This window comes from Plecotus auritus (genome assembly GCF_963455305.1).
Source record: "Plecotus auritus genome assembly, chromosome: X".
Lineage (NCBI taxonomy): Eukaryota > Metazoa > Chordata > Mammalia > Chiroptera > Vespertilionidae > Plecotus > Plecotus auritus.
In genome coordinates, this window is record NC_137784.1 from 79,557,691 (window position 1) to 79,578,175 (window position 20,485).

Genomic DNA, 20,485 nt, shown 5'->3' on the forward strand with positions numbered 1-20,485 from the left:
TCACATTGGTCATCTGATTATTACCCTTGTCCATTTAGTTGTAAACAGTCTTGTAAGTCATTTTTTATTTGAAATTTTCTGTTCTCATTTTTGCTAATGTTAGTCCAGGCCTAGGTCAAATAAGAGCTTCTTATTTACAGTCTTTCCTCACTTTATTTTATCCCCATATTGCTTTATGACTCATCTTCCCTCTAGACCAGTTTCATCAAGTTACTTCTTTTTTTAAATAAATCTTTATTGTTAAAAGTATTACATATGTCCCTCTTTTTCCCCCATTGACCCCCTCCATCATCAAATTACTTCTATTTAGGAAGTGTTGTTGGCTTACTTCCACATATCATACAAGTTTCTGTTTCTTCTAGTAACTATCAAATCCCTAGCACAATTTTCTGTTTTAATCATATTGGTGTCCTTAACCTCATCCTATGTTTTTTCCATCTGTTTTTACTAAATTACTCGCCTTACCTGAATGCCTTTTCCTTTAACCCCTTCTGCCATTCTGAGAGATTAGCTTGTGAAACTTAATTTGGCCACTTCAGTAGTATATGGTATTCTCTGAGGGTTTGGGTAAACTTTCAACGGTCCTTGAGATAGATGGCATTAACCATAACTTATACGGAAGATACTGAGGCTAGTGAGCAGTGGAACTGGGAATTGAATTTTGTTTGGGATCTTTTTACTTCTTAAAAAATGGCCAAAGAACCCCAGCAAACTCATAAACAGAGTTAATGACACAGATTTAAGTGCTTAACATAATCTGGCATCTAGCATGTATTTGCTAAAGATTTAGATGGACATTTTTCTTAAAGTTTGAGAGTTCCTTTCTCTACTTAATTTATCAAAGGAGCTTGAAGTAGGGAAGCCTTTCATCTGCTGAGTGTCTCATTTTTGTTTAGGAACCCTGGGGAGATCTTTAATGAAGTTTTTCAAAGGGATAATAGTAAAACATTTTTTTTTTTACATTAAAGGCTGAAAAAGAGATGGCCTTTGTGTGTATGACAGTGAATAGATATCATTAGGGCTAAGACTGAGCAATTCAAGCAGTGTTGTTAATGAGATTTTAAAGGACATCATACTAATTGTTGGAAGTTACTTATGCACTTTGATTATCAGTGACTGTCAAAGTGAAAATGTCGTTTTTCTAAGAGTAGTAGCCACATTTTCCTTATAAAAATCGAGGTCACTGTGCATAGTGATCAACCCTATTTCTGTGGCTTCATTCCCCTCTTCTATGTGATTGACTCCCCAGTGCTTAAGCCCCTTGTAGCTCTCTCTAATCCTGCAACTTCAACTCACTCCTAGATCTTTCCATTGGTGACCTGTCATCTCAAACCTAACATTCATAATTTGCTATGTTGTATACTTGTGTGTATAATTGTGTGTTTATGTTATTGTATTATGTTCACAAACATAAGGTTCTTGTGTAAGGATCATGGCTTACATTCCTTTGAATCCCCTGTACCTATTATAGTGATTTGGGTACAATAGGAAACCAAATGCATGTGATTACAGTAATTTCATGTCAAGAATAGCTTTTTTCTTTTGGTAACTTCAAAAACCTGGTTGGTATTCATCCAGAGTTCAGATATAATTGCAAAGTCTATAGAACCAGACAATAACAAGAAGGTTCTGTTTTGTATCTTGTAAAAACAGGAGCATTATCTTCGAAAGTTATGTACTCCTTGTAGAAAAAAATATTTTATCTTTTTTTTTTATATTTTATTGATTTTTTACAGAGAGGAAGGGAGAGGGATAGAGAGCTAGAAACATTGATGAGAGAGAAACATTGATCAGCTGCCTCCTGCACACCCCCTACTGGGGACGTGCCCGCAACCAAGGTACATGCCCTTGACCGGAATCGAACCTGGGACCTTTCAGTCCGCAGGCTGACGCTCTATCCACTGAGCCAAACCGGTTTTGGCCAATATTTTATCTTTTTGATGAATGACTTAAACACATTTATTTAAAATTAAATCCTTGCTTAGTTTTGGAGGTAATGGATATATGTTTATTACCTTGATTGTGTGATGGTTCCAGGGTATATGCATATGTCCAAACTCATCAAGTTGTATAAATTAAATATGTTACAGTTCTTTGTATATTAGTTATAAATCAACTAATGTTGGCCTGGTGCATGAAATTCGTGCACATTAAAAGGGAGTTAATTAGAGGAAATATTTTAATATTGCTATTTGCCCTTTCTCCATAATAGAAGTGTCAGAGATGAAAGAAAATTAGTAAAATGTATATGAAAATCTCCCTCCTGTTAGAGTATGGGGCATGCCGCGGGACCTAGAGTCAAGTTCCCGCCCACCGCGCATACCTCGAAATTGCGCGAGACCCAGCCCCGGCCAGCCCCACCCGAGTCAAGACCCGCAGGGCGGGGAGCACAGCCTCAGGTCCCCAGCCTAGCCTCACGTCCCCTGGCGCTGGGGCGGTGGACATGGCCTCAGGTTCCCCAGCCTGGTGGCGGGGCGGGAGGCACTGCTAGAGGTCCCCCAGCCTGGCGCCAGAGCAGGGGGTGCAACCTGAGGTCCCCCGTCAAGCCCCACTGGGCGGGGTGCGTGGCCTGAGGTACCCCATCAAGTCCCGCCAGGCAGGGTGCGTGGTCTCAGGTCCCCCGTCAAGCCCCACCGGGCGGGGGATGCAGCCTCAGGTCCCCTGGCCGAGCGCCACGCGGCCTCAGGTCCCTGCTGATCGCTTGTTATGGGAACCCCGCCTCCACTGTGGGCGCAGCCATCTTGTGACAGCATGAGGGTTAATTTGCACATTAACTCTTTATAGGATAAAGCTTTTAAAATTCATTTTAACTGGCTTTTAACAGGCAATACAAAATTATAGCACTTATTTTTGCTGTTCATCTCACTTTAAATTGATTTGATTTTCTGTGTATTAGGCTTGCTCGCATTTCTCCTTTACCTACACATCATCTCTGACCTTTTTTCCCCCCTAATTTTTCTTTTATAATACTTCTGGTTTTTAAAGTGTTTTGCTTTATATTAAGGGCATATTTTAAATCATTTTAATTGTTTTGAGGTTATTAGTACAGACTTGAGGACAAGGACCATGATTTATTTGTCTTTATATAGGCACTATGTCTAGCACAGTGTCTGGCAAAGAGCTATTCAATGGCAGATCACTCAGGTCTCCTGAGATATGGAGACCAGTGCTCCTTTTTCATTATGCTGTGTGGACCCTAGCCTACATTCGCATTCTGAATTAAAAACCTTAATGATGATTGACTCTTAAGTTAGCACTCTAACAGGTCTTGATTATGATTTTAAACTTTTGGAAAATATCTCTCATTGAGTAAGTGACTACTAGTATATACAAAGAGTATATTGATGTTGCTGCACTGTCTAAAATAGGAGTGAATCAGAATTAATGTCTTCTGATTCTGTATTTGTCATGACTCTTTGATTAAAGTAATTTTTAATAAAGATAAAATATGTTGTGGTATTTAAAATGCATTTTTAAAATATTTTCCTTTCCCTACCCCCTTCTTCTTATTTTTATAAAGTTACCGGGCAGTGACATTGCCAGTGGGAGTGATGTACTTTCTGATGTCATACCCAGTATTCCAAGTTCACCTTGCCTGCTTCCTAAAAAGAAAAACAAGCACAGGAATTTAGATGAACTTCCTTGGAGTGCAATGACAAATGATGAGCAGGTAGAGATTTTGGCATTCTTAATTAAAAGCATGTATGTGGAGACTATGTGAATATCAATTTATTGCCTGTTTAAAGTCACAGGGTAAATATGGATTGCATAGTAAATCTGAATTTGAGCTATAACTGTTTTCTAGGGAACAAATATAACATTAAGTGCTTTGATATTTAAAACACATAATAAATGACATACTAGACCAGTGGTCGGCAAACTCATTAGTCAACAGAGCAGCAAACCACGGCTCATGAGCCGCTTGTGGCTCACGAGCCGCAGTTTGCCGACCACTGTACTAGACAATCAGGTTTTGACATTGATCTTGTTTATTATAATTTTTCATTACATAGGTGGAATATATTGAGTATCTGAGTCGTAAAGTCAGTACTGAGATGGGTCTTCGGGAGCAACTTGATATTATTAAAATAATTGATCCTTCTGCTCAAATCTCCCCTACAGACAGTGAGTTTATTATTGAACTTAACTGTCTCACAGATGAAAAACTGAAGCAGGTATGTAAAGAAAGTAAAGATTGTTCAGCTATTGAAAATACCATTGTTTTGTAACATGTATACTTGAATAATCATATGTAAATACATAGATAATTAAGGTAAAAAAATCACTGCTATGAAATGTAATATTATAAAAATTATGGAAATATTTGAGAACACGTGTTTTTTTTAAAGATTTTTTTATTGTTTTTCAGAGAGAGAGGAAGGGAGATAGAGAGAGAGAAATATTGATGTGAAAGTGAAACATCGATCAGCTGTCTCCTGTATAGCCCCTACCAGGGTTCAAGCCTACAACTCAGGCATGTGCCTTGACTGGGAATCGAACCAGCAACCTTTCGGTGTACAGGACAACACCCAACCAACTGAGCTACACTGGCCAGGATGAGAACAGGTGGTTTTAAGAGGTTTTAGGTGCATCTCACCTGGCAGGACCTTTCTGGGATTGTGTGGATCTAGAACCTGCTTTTTAATAGTGTAGGCTTTGAAACTTAATTTCACCACATGAGGGGTGGTTACACTAAAGTATAGATTTATTCTAACTCAGCTTACAAATGACTGATTGATAGAATGAAAATAATGATTATTGGGAGATATACATGAATGAACATCTGAACTGAAGGATTTGAGTAGTCTTATGGAATAATTGAGCTTGGCTAGGGTAAAACATAATTAATTTTCCCTTATGCTATTTTGAAATACACATTTCTGGTATCTCTAAGTACAGTCTTTACTGCTCTTTTTCGCTGGCACATAGCTAAATGAATACTTATGTTCTACTTTTTTCACATCATTATTTATGAAACATTTCTCTCAACAAACATTATAATTTTCTATATTCAGTCCCCTTTTTCATTAGTATGGTAAATTGATGCCTTGCATTTGAAGGCACCTACTGTGTGCCCCTAGCTAAGATTTATGAAACACCCTAATATTATATATACTTAGCAATTTACTTAAATCATCTTTAGTGGCAATCTTTTAAAAAAATCTCATCTGCCCTGTGGGTGTTGCTCAGTGGTTGAGCATTGACCCAGGAACCAAGAAGTCACCAGGTAGATTCCAGGTCAGACCACATGCCCTGGTTATGGGCTCTATCCCCAGTAGGGGCATGCAGGAGGCAGCCTATCAATGATGTTACTCTCTCATCAATGTTTCCATTTCTCAATCCCTATCCCTTCCTCCCTCTCTAAAAAAAAAATCAATAATAACATTTAAAAATATATCATCTATTTTATTTTACTGTTAGTTTCTGTCTCTTGAGTGTTATGATACTAAATTCTGGATGCCAGTAGCCTTCCATTTATTGATTACGTATATAGGGTGTCTCAAAAATGTATACAGACTTTTCTGTAGATTCTTTTAAATTTTGAAAATTAACTGTATGTTAATAAACGACTTTATAATCATTCAAAGTGTGTATACATTTTTTTGGGACACGCTTTATTTTATGTGCTTTGAAAATCTAACTCCATAATATGTATTCTAGAATTTTGAACATTGTCAAAAGGTTTCTTTTTGTCCGTATATTCTACCTATGTATATCTGTAACACTTTTGACAGTCTTTTAACTTAAGTACAACTTCTTTTCTCAAGTGTTTTGAGGGTAGAACGTCAAGTAACTACACTAACTAGTTTTTATTGGTGTGTTCCAAGGTCAGAAACTATATCAAGGAACATAGCCCTCGCCAACGGCCTGTAAGAGAGGCCTGGAAGAGAAGCAACTTTAGTTGTGCAAGCACCAGTGGAGTGAGCGGTGCCAGTGCCAGCAGCAGCAGTGCCAGCATGGTCAGTTCTGCAAGCAGCAGCGGGTCCAGTGTTGGAAACTCTGCTTCAAACTCCAGTGCCAACATGAGTCGAGCACACAGTGACAGCAACTTGTCTGCAAGTGCAGCAGAGCGGATTCGTGATTCAAAAGTAAAACATCTAATTAATACAAAATTTTATTTTTCAATATTAATATTAGTACTCCCTCATATAAATTTCTTGAAGAGTTAAACGTATCCTGCTATCTAGATGCCTGGGGGTTGTGGTTTTAATTTTTTTTGGTCTTACATTCTTTTATTTATTATGTATATGCAGATCTGTTTTTTGTACAATGTTTGGTTCTATCAAATAATCATACCAAGGCTTTCTATTTGTATTCTTCCCCAAATCTGCAGTGATTGCATGAGGAGGTGGGGTTGGCAAGCAGCTGGTTCAATTGAACAAAGCCCTCTAGGTTGAGTCCTTTGAAATACTGTTGTGACGCGCAGCCATAACACTCAAATTTATCTGATTTTTATGTCTCTTTTAAGTAAGATAAATTGATAGAAACAATAAGTGAATCTCAGGATTGCAATATTGACTATAACTCACTACTGAGTGGGTCTCCCTATAGCACTGATGTTACTGTCTATTAGCTCCCAAGAATATTCTGTCTTTTGTGTATGTTAAATGTTTTTTTAATGTTTTAGTCTTAAATGTTTAATCTTAGCCCTTTTATAAAAATGTAATAATGCTTTCTCTAATTTCTTTCTACTGTTTTCACAGTTGAAAAAAAATCTGTGTAATATTATTGGGCATATACAAAATAGGAGATATAAGTATATGTGTGGTTCTGTGATGCTTAGCAGGGGAGTTCAGCTCTTGCAGTGGTGACAGTCTGGAGCCACCTTAAGGATGATAAGGGAATCTTTGTAACTCTTTGGGAACCCAGTGGTGACTAGAAGATACACAGTTATTCCTTCTCTGACTTTTACCGAAGTAACAGAAACAGCCAGATTCGTTGGTTGCCAAGGGATTCCTCTGGATATGTGGTCATTCCTTTTTAACATTAGTTCTCCAGTGACAAGGAATAGAGTATCCATTGGGTTTCTAATGGACTTTTAAGATGGTATTTGCCTAATATGGAAAATACTTGATTCTTTTCCAGTCACGGTAAAATTGCTAGTGCTTTTGGATGAAAGACACCTTAAAAGCATTAGCATTAGAGATGTTCTTTACATCTCTACATGTGTTCAGTATTGTTCACTATGTGTTCACTCTGCACTGACACCAGTGTACCTTAATTTGATTTCTAAATCTTTGAAATGATTGGTTATCCATAACTAGTTAAAATGATCAAGCTTCATCCCCTCCTTATCAGAAGGTTCACTGGTCAAATACATAAAAATAGACTCTTGAAGAAGCATTTTCAAGTTTAAGCCAGTGGCTCACTTACTGGAACCAGGATCATACTACAGAGGAATTTGAACATCTATAGAAATTCTGAGAATAAAGAATTTGATCCATAAAATACTTTGAAGTGGATATGCCAGAACTAAACTTTACTGATTTAGAAAATTTTATTTTGACAGAAGCGATCCAAGCAGCGGAAGTTGCAGCAGAAGGCCTTACGCAAGAGGCAGCTAAAAGAGCAGAGGCAGGCTCGGAAGGAGCGGCTCAGTGGGCTCTTTCTTAACGAAGAAGTGCTGTCCTTGAAAGTGACTGAGGAAGACCACGAAGCAGATGTAGATGTTTTGATGTAATAAGGGTGAAGTTATCAACATTCTTTCCAAGCAATATTTGTTTACATGCATCTTGACCAAGCTTTTGGTTAGGGCTGTGCTGATGTACCATTAATAATTTTGGCCAGTGGTTCTCAGCAGGTGGTCCCTGGATCATGTCTTCAGCATCACTTGAGAAGTTGTTAGAAATGCATACTATGGGGCCCCACCCCAGACCTAGCGAATCAGAAACCCTGGGGGAGAGACCCAGCATTGTATTGTAACAGGCACCAGGTTATTCTATCCTGCATGCTAATTTTAAGAACCACTGATTTAGTAAATGTTGTTTTGACTATTTAAACTTTAGAATGGTTAAGTAGGCTTGTTCAAATATTAGTAATTTTAAAGGTTAGAAGATTTCAAGGTACTGCTGACAAGTAGTTTATTATGTCCGTATATGTATATGTGTAGAGATCATAATTCAGTTTCCTTATACTTTTTCTAAAGGGCCATAGCATAATTCTCAATTTCTTGTGGAAGTCTTTTTTTGAGGTTTTGGGGATGGAGTGTGGATTGCTATATACAATAGTGCCTTCATTAGGTTTACTTCTATCTGTTTTCATTCATTATTAACTCAAAAGTGTAAAACCAGGCCCTACTATCTTTCCTGTTAGGTTTGTTTTTTCTTTTCACTTTATGTACATTTAGAATCCTTTTTGTAAGTGATGACTACTGAGGAAATAGTGTTACTAACATCTGAATTTTAGACTTGATGCTGTGTTCATTAATATTCAAATGAGAAAGCAATTGAACAAAATAACCCATTCTACTCTTTTACTGCTTTCTAAAGTTTTAGGCTGTGAAACTGTCTTAAAGGCAGAAAATATCTCTTAAGTTCTTTTTGTGGGTCATTTTTTTTTCCAGCACAGCCCTTATTTTTAAATATTTGGTACAACAGCTTCTGGCATGTGAACAGGTTAATGTTCAAAATTAACTAAAGGAAACCCTTACAGTTCTGATAACCTTCCCTATAAATCTTTAAAATGCATAGAGCAGTGCGATAATAGAAAAAAAAAAAAACCTTAGCTTGTTGGCGGTTAAAATAGAACTAATTTTAAATATGAAATCATAGAGTTTCTTTAATGCTTTTATGGAGAGTTTGTTATGAACATTCGCAGTAGTGTGACTCCTTTTCTTCTACCACACATCTTTAATCATTCATATGGATTAAAGAAGTTGGAAACTGATACTACTGACAATCAAGCTGCTTTCTGACCTTCATAATTTTTATTTTATTATAGATAACTTTTGAAAGGTAATTGTGATACTATAGGAGTTGCAGTCAATATCTGTAAAACTAGAGTCAGAGGTTGATGGGAATTTCTACTTTTTTTAACTTATTAATTATACCAAGTAACTTGTTAAGATAAAGATTAATGACTTAATTTCTTAATTTAAAATTCTTAATCTAAATATAAAGGCATAACCTTTGCTTACAGTCATGTGTTTTGAAAATTTGATTTCATTTTGGTTCCTTGAAGGTTAAAGAATTGAAACTGAGGGTAAAAATTGATATATTGCAGCTTTGCTGAGGCCTGTAATATTTTGAAGACCATTAAATTCATACCTTAAAATGTTACTAAAATTTAAAAAGTGTATATGTATATATTTTTATCAGTTGGAATAGTCTTTCTGACTTTCCTCTTACCTCCTCTTTGGTGCTCCTAACCAGCTTAGAGGGCCCAACGAGAGCTTGAGGATAGACCCAAGAATACTCTGAGGAAGGTGGAAGGGCCAACCTCCTTGTGTTTTCCTTTTCAAGTATAGGGAGAGTAAATGGAGAGAAGAATAAATACAGCTGAATTCTCCATTTGCTCTTAGCAAAAGCAAATTCCAGAGAATGATTGTTCTCTTTATCTACTCTTCAAGGAAAACAGGCCCTTTTTGGAGACCACAGAGCAGAATTTATTTGTTAAATACTTCGAAACAGTTTACTTGACAGTGACCAGTAAAAGAAAATCCTAAATAGGGTTGTGATGTAATAAGACCAATTCCTCTACTCTCCCAACAATCACATAGTCTTATTACCTCAGATTTAACGTAGGTCACTATTAAACAAGTTTACCAAAGCACCACAAAGCCAATTTTAAAAGTATATAAAGGTTTGAGAGTTTATGGTAAAGTGTGCCATGAAATTTTGTGTAAATCTGGATGAACTCTCTTTGCGCTACTGTAAATTAAAGATAACTCATAAAGTTGGTTTGGAGGAGATTGAAATACTTCCTCTGAATGAAGGAAAAAAGTACAACTTGGGTTTGCTTATGATTAAAGAGGGAGATTACAGTGTTCTCCATCCCCCTTCAAAAAAAACCAGGAGAATAAGACAAAAAGTCTTTGTTAACATGCTATATTCTTGTTCTGTTTTAATGCCTTATGTAGATAATATAAGTTTGAATTACTTCTTTCTTAGAATAAGTAACAATTTATTCAGTCTGGTATATCTGTGAGTTCAACTCAAAAGAAACCCAACTCTTTTTTTTTGTAAGCCCTAACTAAGCCTTGTTAATGGAGAACATGATAAAGTCCCCTCAGATTTCCCAGAAACATTTTATTAGCAATCTTGTATGTATATCAATTATATCTCAATAAAATGGAAAAAAAGAGTTATCATAGAAGTCTGTCAGTCCCCACCACAGCTTTTTAAAGTATGAATCTTGAGTTAAACTAAATGTCATGTCATTTTCTACAGTTTTTCAACAGAATTAAAGTAAGGTGGTGTAGTTTAAGACATAGCAGAGTGTAAAGGGCTAGTTCATTCTGTCCCAACAAGAACTTAGATGAAAATAATACCTTTTTGCTTTCATAAGACTTGTCTCATTTTTTAAGCTGTGGTGGTTTTGTCCATTTCCTCAGTCCTTATTATTAAGTTAATATTGCTGATGAATTAATCACAGAAACTGACATCATTTATAGATTTGGTGGACATCTCATTTTATAGTTTTTAAAAGTGCTAAATCCCCTCATAAAGGAAAAATTCAAAGAACCTATAGTATAAAGATATCCAAATTCTGATAAGCTTTAAAAATTGTGAAATTTATCAAATGTGTTAATATTTAGGCTAAAAATGTTAGTTATTGGTAACTAACAAATATGGAAGTCTTGTTTCCAGATTCTCTAGCAGAGATTTTTGTTCGTGGCTCACTCTATATAGCCTCATGTGCCTTAAAGGTGAACTCTACTTTTTTGTCAATATCAAGCTTTTCCAAACTAAGAAATAATCTAAATGTTGTAATTAATTTTATAAAATGCCCATGCTGTTGGATATCAGCAAGCAAAGCCATTAAATTGAACCAATCAATTGGTAATAAAGTGTATAAAAAAAACTTCAGATTTTAAATTTAATTTGCCTAACTTTGTTTTGGCCCATCTAGGTCATTGAAGAACATTGAAAGTTATCTAAAGCATAGCTTAATATATTCTTTTATTCACCCCACCCCACCCCCTGAAGAATGTCATAAGCCAGAATACTTTTTAAAACCAGATAATTCTTTAGTATCTGGAAAGATAAATTTTAATGCAAAAGTACTTCTAGAACAGAGATTATATAGCAAGTTTATTCTTTTGTTAACTTTAGGGATTCTCTGCATTTATTTGTAATAGCCGGAACACTCTCTCCCCTTTAACAAATCACCTTTTAGCACTCCTGTCTCTAAGAAAAATGTTTGTTTGGAATTGGGAGTTATTTAAAGTTAGTTTATAGTTTTAGAGGGTTATTAGGAAAATTCTAAGTTGCATTCAAATAATAGTATCAATGGTAAGCACACTGACATTCAACATGTCTAAACTTAGAGGTAAATTTAATCCTTAAAATGACTATTAGTTAGAAAATAAGTATTTGTATATACATGGACTGTGGTAATTTTGGATTTAAGTCTGACAAAGTAAGATAAATTTTGTCTTTATAATGAAATTATGTTAAATGGGTAAGAAGCATCTGAGAGGTATTTAGACGTAGGCATCTCTGTCAGCATAGTATCTGGAGCATAATTTACTTATTCCAAAAGGCATAGAAGGAACTCAAATTCCTCTAATTAGCTGGGTATTAAGAGTAAGGAAGTTGCATGGTATAGCCGAATATCTGAGTTGATTCACTAACGTTTTATTTTCATATTTTTATAATATTAAAATTTTCAGCCCCCCTCACAATTATATTTTAAATTAAGGTTATTATTGTTTTAACCTTGTTCACATTATGGTAAATTAATTTTTAATTGACATTCATATTGAACTCAGAAAAACTGGTTTGGTCTTCTCAGATTTTAATGCTTTTTAGTACTTTTTCTTTATTGTCAAGTTTTGATGTTGCATCTTTCGTCAATGGAATCTATGGAAATATGTGTTCTTTTTTTGTGGTAAGGGATGCGAGTGGAAAAGAGGAGAATTGCTCTAATTATACATAGGCATTTTGACTATATAAAGGTAGTTGTAGACTTAATCTGTATAAATGACAAGTTAATATTTACATATTCTGATTTGTTCTAAGGAACAGTGGCCTGAAACCATGGCTTGTTTTGTGGAGCTGCTTCTCTTTAATGGTAGTTGACCAGTTGGATTTAAGTTGAAACTTTGGGGGTACATTATCTAGCTCAGGCTTTTGGGAATAGAGCAGACCAGGTCTGTTCCTGTAGTGCAGTGGTCGGCAAACTGCAGCTCGCGAGCCGCGGTTTGCTGCTCTGTTGACTAATGAGTTTGCCGACCACTGCTGTAGTGGATCAATTTAATTTCCTTTTTAAGTACTCTAATTTAGATATAGGTATTATGCATTTTGAATCTTTGTGTTGGGAGTTTAATAAGACTGTTGTCAAAAGCTATTAAGGATAAACACAAGTATATGTAAAGCATTTTACAGATAGTTAAAATTTTCCCTTTTTTGTTTTCAAAGGTTAGTTCTAAAGCATCAATATCATAACCAAAGCAAGTAGGAAGTTGACTCGTTTGGAGACTCTTCAAGTAGTCCTAAATGCTGTAATATATCAGATTGTTAACCAGGATTTTTTTCCTGTGTTTCTGCTAAATTTATTACTATATTCATGCACTTTTGTATATAACTGTCTTCTGTACATTCTGTACTTATTACAGTGGACATAAAATTTTTCCCTGAAGCTGTGAGGGAAAAACAATAGGTGTAACACAGGTCATTTCAATTTTGAGTTCCTTCTTGTACTTGAAAGTAGTAGTTCAGTATTTAAATGAGTATGTATGGTTGTAATTAAAACTGGAAATGTGACAGAATTGTCTTTTGAAACAATATCAGAATGAAAAGAGTTGTTTTGGTTATTAAGAACTCTTGTAATATGTTAATTTTTAATGTACCATGAGTTTTTACAAATCCCATGCTGCTGAATCCACTCCTTGTTATATTCCATTTCAGAACACTTATCAAGAGAGAAGAATTGCTCTCAATTTCTTTTGCTCACAGTTTGGTTAAGGCTTCATAAACTTTTGTTTTGTAAAAGCCTCAATTTCTCAAATTTCATTGGCAAATTATTTTCTTCTGGAGAGATCAGATTTCTAGAGATTAGCATTCATATTAAGTGAAAATTAGGTCTAACTTTTATTTACAAAAAACCAGGTCTATTTTCCTTATATATTGATCTAGAATCTTTTAAAGTTATAATTATATAAAAGAAATGGCTGTGAGCAGTTTTATATATAGATACAGAAGCAATTCGGCTTTTCAGCAGCAACTTTCTCTCTTGCCACTAGAGGGAGGTCTGGTTGCTCGCTCCTTCAGAAAATGTTTTAGCTGCTTTTTCTTTTGTTTTTAATTTTAGAGGTTGAAATCAACCTCAGTCTCAAAACTCCTTTTGTGATATTAAATTCTTTCATTTATTAGTCCAAGGTGAGTTAATTAAGCTTGTGTAATAAAGCCATTCTTATTCATGCTTTTCCATAATCTTCAGTGTTTAATAAATGTTAGATATTACTTGAAACGTGTGTGGGTTTTTTTTGTTTTGTTTTGTTTTGTTTTTTTAGGTATTTTAGAGCTGTGTTGTCCATTATGGTAATTACTAGCTACATGTGGCTATTTAAATAAATTAAAATTTAAAATTTAGTTTTTTGGTCCCGTTAACAGCACTTCATGTACCAAATAGCCACATACAGCAAGAGGCTACTACTATAGAGACACATCATCATACCTCCATCATCAAAGATGGTTTATATAGTGACTTTGTTATAATGCAGATTTTAATTCAGTAGGTCAGGGGTCACAGTCTAATATTCTGTAGTTTTAGTAGCTATTTAAGTGTTATGAATGCTGCTCATCCATGAACGACATTTTGAGTAGTGAGGGTTAGAACAAAGTCCAGACAATCTATAACACAAGAGCCTCGATGCTCTGATGGGCCCCAATCTACTTCCCACTTTCATCTTCTATTAATTTCTTTTTTTACCCCACACTCAAACCAACTCAATACTATATTTATAGTATTCACCTTCTGATGTGACCCTCAAGGATTGTGGTGATTCAAGCCTTTGTTTAGTCCTCTTCCTTTGGCGTAGGCTGGACCTAGTGATTTACTTCTGTTAGCTCAAGCACCCATGTAAGTCATGTACAGATTCCTGAACCACAGAAACTGAGATAATCAATGTGTATTGTTTAAGCTGCTAAAGTTTGGCATAAATTGTCATGCAGCAATAGATAAGTAATACATTATTTACAAAATATACCATGAAATGACTTCCTGTTATATCATTCTCATCAAGCAAAAGAAAACTGAGATGCTGCTTCTTCATTCAACATTATTTGTTGGATGCCTACTTTATGCGAGGCACGCTGTGTTAAGTACGAGGGGATACACAGTAAATAAACAGGCACAGTCTTTGCCATCACACAGCTTACATTCTTTGGCATTGGTTTTCAGTGTTTCACAAAAGAGGGAACGAAGATGTGTTTCATTAAAGGAGAGCTGTTTTTAATGCCAAGAAAGTAAGAAAAAAGTAACAAAGTAATATATGAAAAGCCTTTCCACCTACCTGAGCAGGTATAACTGTTAAAGTACAGTAGTATTATACAGCAGAAAAGACTAGAGGGGTGCTGGGCGAGAGGGGTGGAATCATGGATGGAACTAAAAAGGGGCAGGACTGGAGAGTAAACCTATGTCCCTCTCATTCCAAAGCCCACGCTTTGAACCTCTCATAGTAAGTTACATTTTTGCTCATACTGTTGCCTTTTTCTGCCATCTCTGCCTGAGGAAATCCTGTCCTATCGCATGATGCCCATTTCAAATGCAGCTTCCTTTGTGACGCCTTCCCTGATTTCATGCTCTCCATGTCTAACAGATGTCAGCCCTCCTGTTGCTATAAGATTGGAGATAAGGAAGAACCAGGCATCTGAGGGGTCAGAGCAGTGAATTCAAATTTTAACCACATAGAAACCACATTTGTAAGGAAGGGGGTTGGGTGGACATGAGGACACCTCACTGAATAGGAAAAGGGTCTTTTCTATCCAAAAACTAAGGACAATAGACCACCCTCTAACTGAGCATGTGCAGTTGGAAGTGTTCCATGACACAATGGCTGGGAGCAGTGTGTAGAGGGAAAGTGGCAAGAATGCCAGAAAGGCAAAGTCATCTGAGAAACGTGTTATAAAGGTAAGCTGGTGGTTCCCAGATATTGTTGACTGACACTTGCAGTGGAGTCTAGGAATCTGCCCTTTAAACAAGTGCCTCAAATATTTCTGATGTAGGTGGTCTATGGAGCACTCAGAAATATGGCTCAAAGTAAGGTGATCTGGATCACCTTGGCTACATGTCACCTAGACACTTTTAAAACTAACAATGGACAAGCCTCACCCAGGACCAAAAAAATCAGAATTGTTGGAGAGTGAACCCAGGTAGCAGAGTTTAAAACTCCCCATATTATTCCAATATGCAGCCAGGGTTGAGAGCCAGTTATCTGAATAACAGGAAGTCCTTTTCCTGGGGCCAGGGCGAAGTGGTGAGAATCTGAGAGGCTGAAAACTAAATACATTAAAAATACAAATATATTTCATTGTGATTTTTCACTTTAATACACTTTATACTTTCATGTTAATTTTTAAGCAATACCTTTGAATCCTTCCACTGTTTGAGGAACTCTGAGCAGAATTTAGATCAATTCAATAAACATGCATTACTTGGCAACCTTGGATGCTCTCTGGACCCTGCAGTAACTACAAAGGTGCCACTAGTAATGGCACTGTTTCTTGTGTGCTAAGCTGCATGTAAAGCTCATTACTCATATTTTCTCATCTATTTTCACTACAACCCTATGAGGTAAGTACTATATTGTTCCCATTTTACAGATGCTTGCATAGAGGCATAGAGAGGTTAAGCAATTAGTTCAGAACACATAGCTAACAGCTACAGAATGGGAATTTGAGCCCCTGCAGTAAGATTCTTGAACTTCCATGTACAATGTGGTAGCCACTAGCCACGTGGGCCTATTGAGCAATTGAAATGTAGTTAGTCCAAATTGAGATGTTCTGTAAATTTAAAAACACCTGGTTTCAAAAACAGCATGAAAGAATAAAAACATCTCAATAATCCTGTATAATAATAGAGAAATATGCTAATTATCTGTTACTCCATAACATAACGACCAGTTTAGCAGGCTGTGTGTACAGCAGGCTTGGGTGGGCGGGCTGCGGCAGCCGGGGGACATGAGCCTGTGGTGCCTCCTCTGGAGTTGGGGAGCTAATGATGGACGGGCTCTGGTCCTCCAACAGCCCTTTCCAGCAGGCATGAGGTTGCTGAGACCCAGGCCGGGCCTCTGGCCACAGATCCACAGGTTCGCGGAGACTGACTCTACCAGACCGCCCAGAGGTCATGTGGCTGAGCCGCAGGGTGCCAGAACCCGGTGCCCGTTCAAGACATGAAACAGGAGTTGTGGGAGGAAATCCAGAGAATGGGATGTGGGGGTTCAAGACTCACTCCCTTTGGGCTTTGTCATTCTTGGCCTGCCTGAGGGACAGCTCCCGGGTGAGCACCGCAGCTTAGGCAAAGCGGCTTGCCAGGAGGCGGGCGGCCCAAGAGGCGCAGAGCGGTGCCGAGGTGGGGTGCACTGGAGGGGGCTCGGGCCAGGGCAGAGGGCCGGCAGGCGGGGATCTGCCTCACCCGCGGAGAGCAAGGTTCTGCAGTGGCTCCAAGACGCAGGTCGGCCTGGCGGGAAACAAGAGGTGATGACTGCCTGCATGGAAGCGCACCGGGGCGGAGGGGCGTGGACCTGCAGCCCTGAGGCGGGGGTTAAGGGGCGGCGCCACCTCAGAGGGTCACCGCACTGCCAGGTACCCCACTGCGGCAGTTCGGCGAAGCTCCCAGCGCTAACCGGCCCTGGTGGCTTGCATACTTGAGAGGCTGTGACTCCTGCTCCCGCTGTGGCCCAAAAGCAAGCCTGCGCCTGCCCCACCCCCAGTTCCCGCCTGGCTGTGCCCCAGTGCGGCACAGGCCTGCACGGTGACTGCAAAGCCTACCACCTGCTTCCCAGAAGGGGGGTCAGTAAAGAATGGGGGCGGGGAGGGCGGGGAAGAGGAAATAATGTAGAGCATCCACAATGAAGAGGTACTTGAGAATGAGGCTCGGAAGCCTGACGGGGAGGTTTTTTCTGTTTGCCCCGCGGCTGCCCCTTAGGAAGGGCGGAGAGCACGGGTGTGAGGGCTCCCTGCACGCTGAGTCAAGTTCCACAGTCAACTGGAATTGGCCTCAGTTTCCTAGTCTGTAAAATGGATTAAGCGTGTCCCAGTGCCTTCGCTGAGCTTTGAGGGTCGATTGAAATACTATATAAAGAAAATGAGGGAAGAAGTGAGAAAGAAAAGGAAGGGCGAGCAACACGAAAGATTGGAAGGAACCTGTAAACCTATTGTCACTTAAATAAGGGAATATAGTCAATAGTGTTGTAATGATGGTATGATGCTAGGTTACTGGGTACTGGAAATATCAGGGAACACTTTGTAAAGTATATGATTGTCTAACCACTATTCTGTAACTAATATAAAACCTGAAAGTAATACAAAATAAAATTGAATATAAAGAAATGAAAATAGGAGTGAAATTTTTATAAATTTCACAGTTTAAATAAAGGCTGTAAAGGAAGGGAAGGGGGAGAATAAAAATAGTGTTTTTCATTTTACCACTTTATTGTCTTTTCAGTACATGAAACAGACAGTTGTCTTTATATGGTGCTTTTATACTTTTCTAAGTCATTATCTCATTTGATGTTCAGGGCAACTTAAAGACAAGATAATTATTCCCTCCACTATTCAAAGAAAGGAAATCTTGGTGTCTGGCCCCATGATTCAATTGTCAAGCCCTTATTGTAAAGCAAGGTTAGTGAAATTTTCTGTGAAGGGTCATATCTATACTAATAAAAGCCTTGGGGGTGATCAGGCTGGCAGCGGAGCTGTTAGGGGGTGATTAGGCTGGCAGGCAGAAGCCAGCAATCTTATTGATTCTCAACAGAATAAATCTGTAAATGATAATAGTGCTCAATTTTAATTACAGCAAGTGCCACTTTACAGGGCCTATCAGACGCCATGCTGCTCTTTCAACTGCACTTGGGTATGTACAAAGCAAATCAATGTGGATAGAAAACAGTTATAATTTAGTCCAGTTTACTAGTGTATCTTTTCAGTGCATACAATTGTCTTTGACTTAAATGGTCTTCATTACATATAACATCTACAGAAAATCATGCAACTCACGGTTTTCTACATAGATAGCCCTGCTAAAAAAGAAAGATGATCCCAATAGCAGGCACTGCTCTATCTGGCTCCTTCAGAGAAGGTACAGGCCAGGAAGGTGGAGAAGCACAAGCAAATATGATTTCAGCAGGGAGTGGCCCACAAAATACCTCTTCATTTGGGAATTCCACATGTCTCAATACAGAGCCAGTCCTTATCCAAACTGTCAAGTGGGCAGCCTGAGAAAAGGGAGGAAGCCTAGAATAGAATGGTGTCATGGGAGGCAGGTGCAGAGAAAGTTTGAAGAAGAATGTGTCTTTGAGGCCTAGGATGCTATAAACAGATGACCCTGTAGCTGGAGCACTAGGAAACAGGGTTATTATTTAATGACCTTAGGACAAAATTAGGCTGCAATATTCACAATGTCTTATAACCCTTCCTACAGTATTTATCCAATGGAGTCCATAAACCACCTGCATCAGTATCACGGACTGAGGGAAAGTGTATTTTTTAAATGGATTCTCCAACTCCCAGGCCTCACTGCAGACCTACTGAATTAGAATTGTTTGGAGGTAGGGCCTAGGAATATGCATTTCAACAGGCTCCCAGGTAATTTGGATGCATACAAAAGTTTGAAAACTATTGCCTCACCAGAGCAGAAATCCTTATGTACTGTATAGTGCTTGGCACAGTGTTGCTTAGTGGATTATTGCAAAATCTATGAATAATATGAGAGTGATAGACTGAGAAAACTGGGCATACATAGGTAGAGACTGTTACCTCCTTCACAGAAAAAATTGAGATGTAGTTTCAAGTCTCTCAACTTCCTCCTTGCCTTGTTCTCATTCTAAAGTGGAAGACACTCACTGTATTACCATTACAATATTACCTGTATATTTTTCATAGTTTTCCTTTAACAGATTAAGGAAATTTATGTCTATTGCTAAGAGGGTTTTTTTTTAAGTTAGAAATAGAGGTTGGATTTTGTGAAATGCCTTTTCTGCATTGATTGAAATGATGAAATGGTTTTTCTTTTTTAGATGTTAATATGGTGATTATACTGATTTTTGAATGCTTAAACTTTGTGTTTCAGCAACTCATGGAGGAACCCAAAAGTTTGCACTGGATAGTCTCAACCAGAGATAATGGCTTAGCTTTGGTCCTCATTTATTTGTTGAGATTATCTCAAAAGTTAAATATTTTAATATTTGTTTTATTGTTGTTTTTTATTTTTAAAAACTATTTTTTGGTACTAATAGAAACTGAAAAACTAAACTGATTTGAGACAGTATAAAAACAAGTGTTTTGGGGAACTGTTTGCTATAAATCTTATAATATGTGTCTATTGTATTTCAATTTTGTTAACTCTATGTAAAGAGTGAGATTGTCATGCCTATTTTCTGTTAGACTCAGCTTTATTTGTCTGTGCTACAGGAGACAGGTGATCTTCGAGACCAAAAGAAATTATTTCAGTAAATTCCTCCTAACTGTTACTGAATTCTAGGTACCATGCCCATTTACCATCTAAGTATTTAGGGAGATAACATCACAATTTATTTGATTTATCCTTTGCTTGAGGTGACATCCAGCTCTTAGCCAAGTGATAAGGTGTTAGACATACTGGATCAGCTGCTCATGGAAAGTGTACTTAATTATGTAGTATGTGTCCTGCTATACAGTAGCCAATGTCAGTTTGCTCGCTCTGTTAAATGGCTCTTCTTTTCCATGGTTGATTGGACTTGAATTTTAGACTAATGAGTAAAGCTACCAGTGAGGAGAGTTTTAGAGTAGCTCCTCCCACTGAAAAAGACTCCATTGGTGAACTTATTTTTTTAAATTACCAGGTTTGCTTTTCTTATTATTTTCCATTCCTCTCCCAAGGTCTCCCATTTATTTAATGCATTGGCAAAGGAGGATATTTGGCAATGTGTTGCTGTAAATACCCAGTATTATCCTATATAATAAAAGCCTAATATGCAAATTATCTCCTTGGGCAGTCGACCAAGAGTTTGACCACTCACTATGATGTGTGATGACCACCAGGGGGCAGCACGGAACATGGTGGGCATTGGTGACGTGCTGCGACCTCTCGCTGGCTACCTGGGGATGGGGGTGATGGGGACAGA

At 37.7% G+C, this 20,485-nt stretch overlaps 1 protein-coding gene across 1 annotated transcript in view; it reads left to right on the forward strand.

The window, feature by feature from the left end:
* Window positions 1-10,283, forward strand: part of FAM199X (family with sequence similarity 199, X-linked) — a 56,358-nt gene extending 46,075 nt beyond the window's left edge. Inside the window, exons 3-6 of the mRNA XM_080652800.1 lie at window positions 3,521-3,670; window positions 4,014-4,175; window positions 5,829-6,089; window positions 7,511-10,283. Coding sequence (XP_080508926.1) covers window positions 3,521-3,670; window positions 4,014-4,175; window positions 5,829-6,089; window positions 7,511-7,681 — 744 coding nt within the window. The 3' untranslated portion in view covers window positions 7,682-10,283. The remainder of the gene's footprint in view (window positions 1-3,520; window positions 3,671-4,013; window positions 4,176-5,828; window positions 6,090-7,510) is intronic.
* The last annotated feature ends 10,202 nt before the right edge of the window (window positions 10,284-20,485 follow it).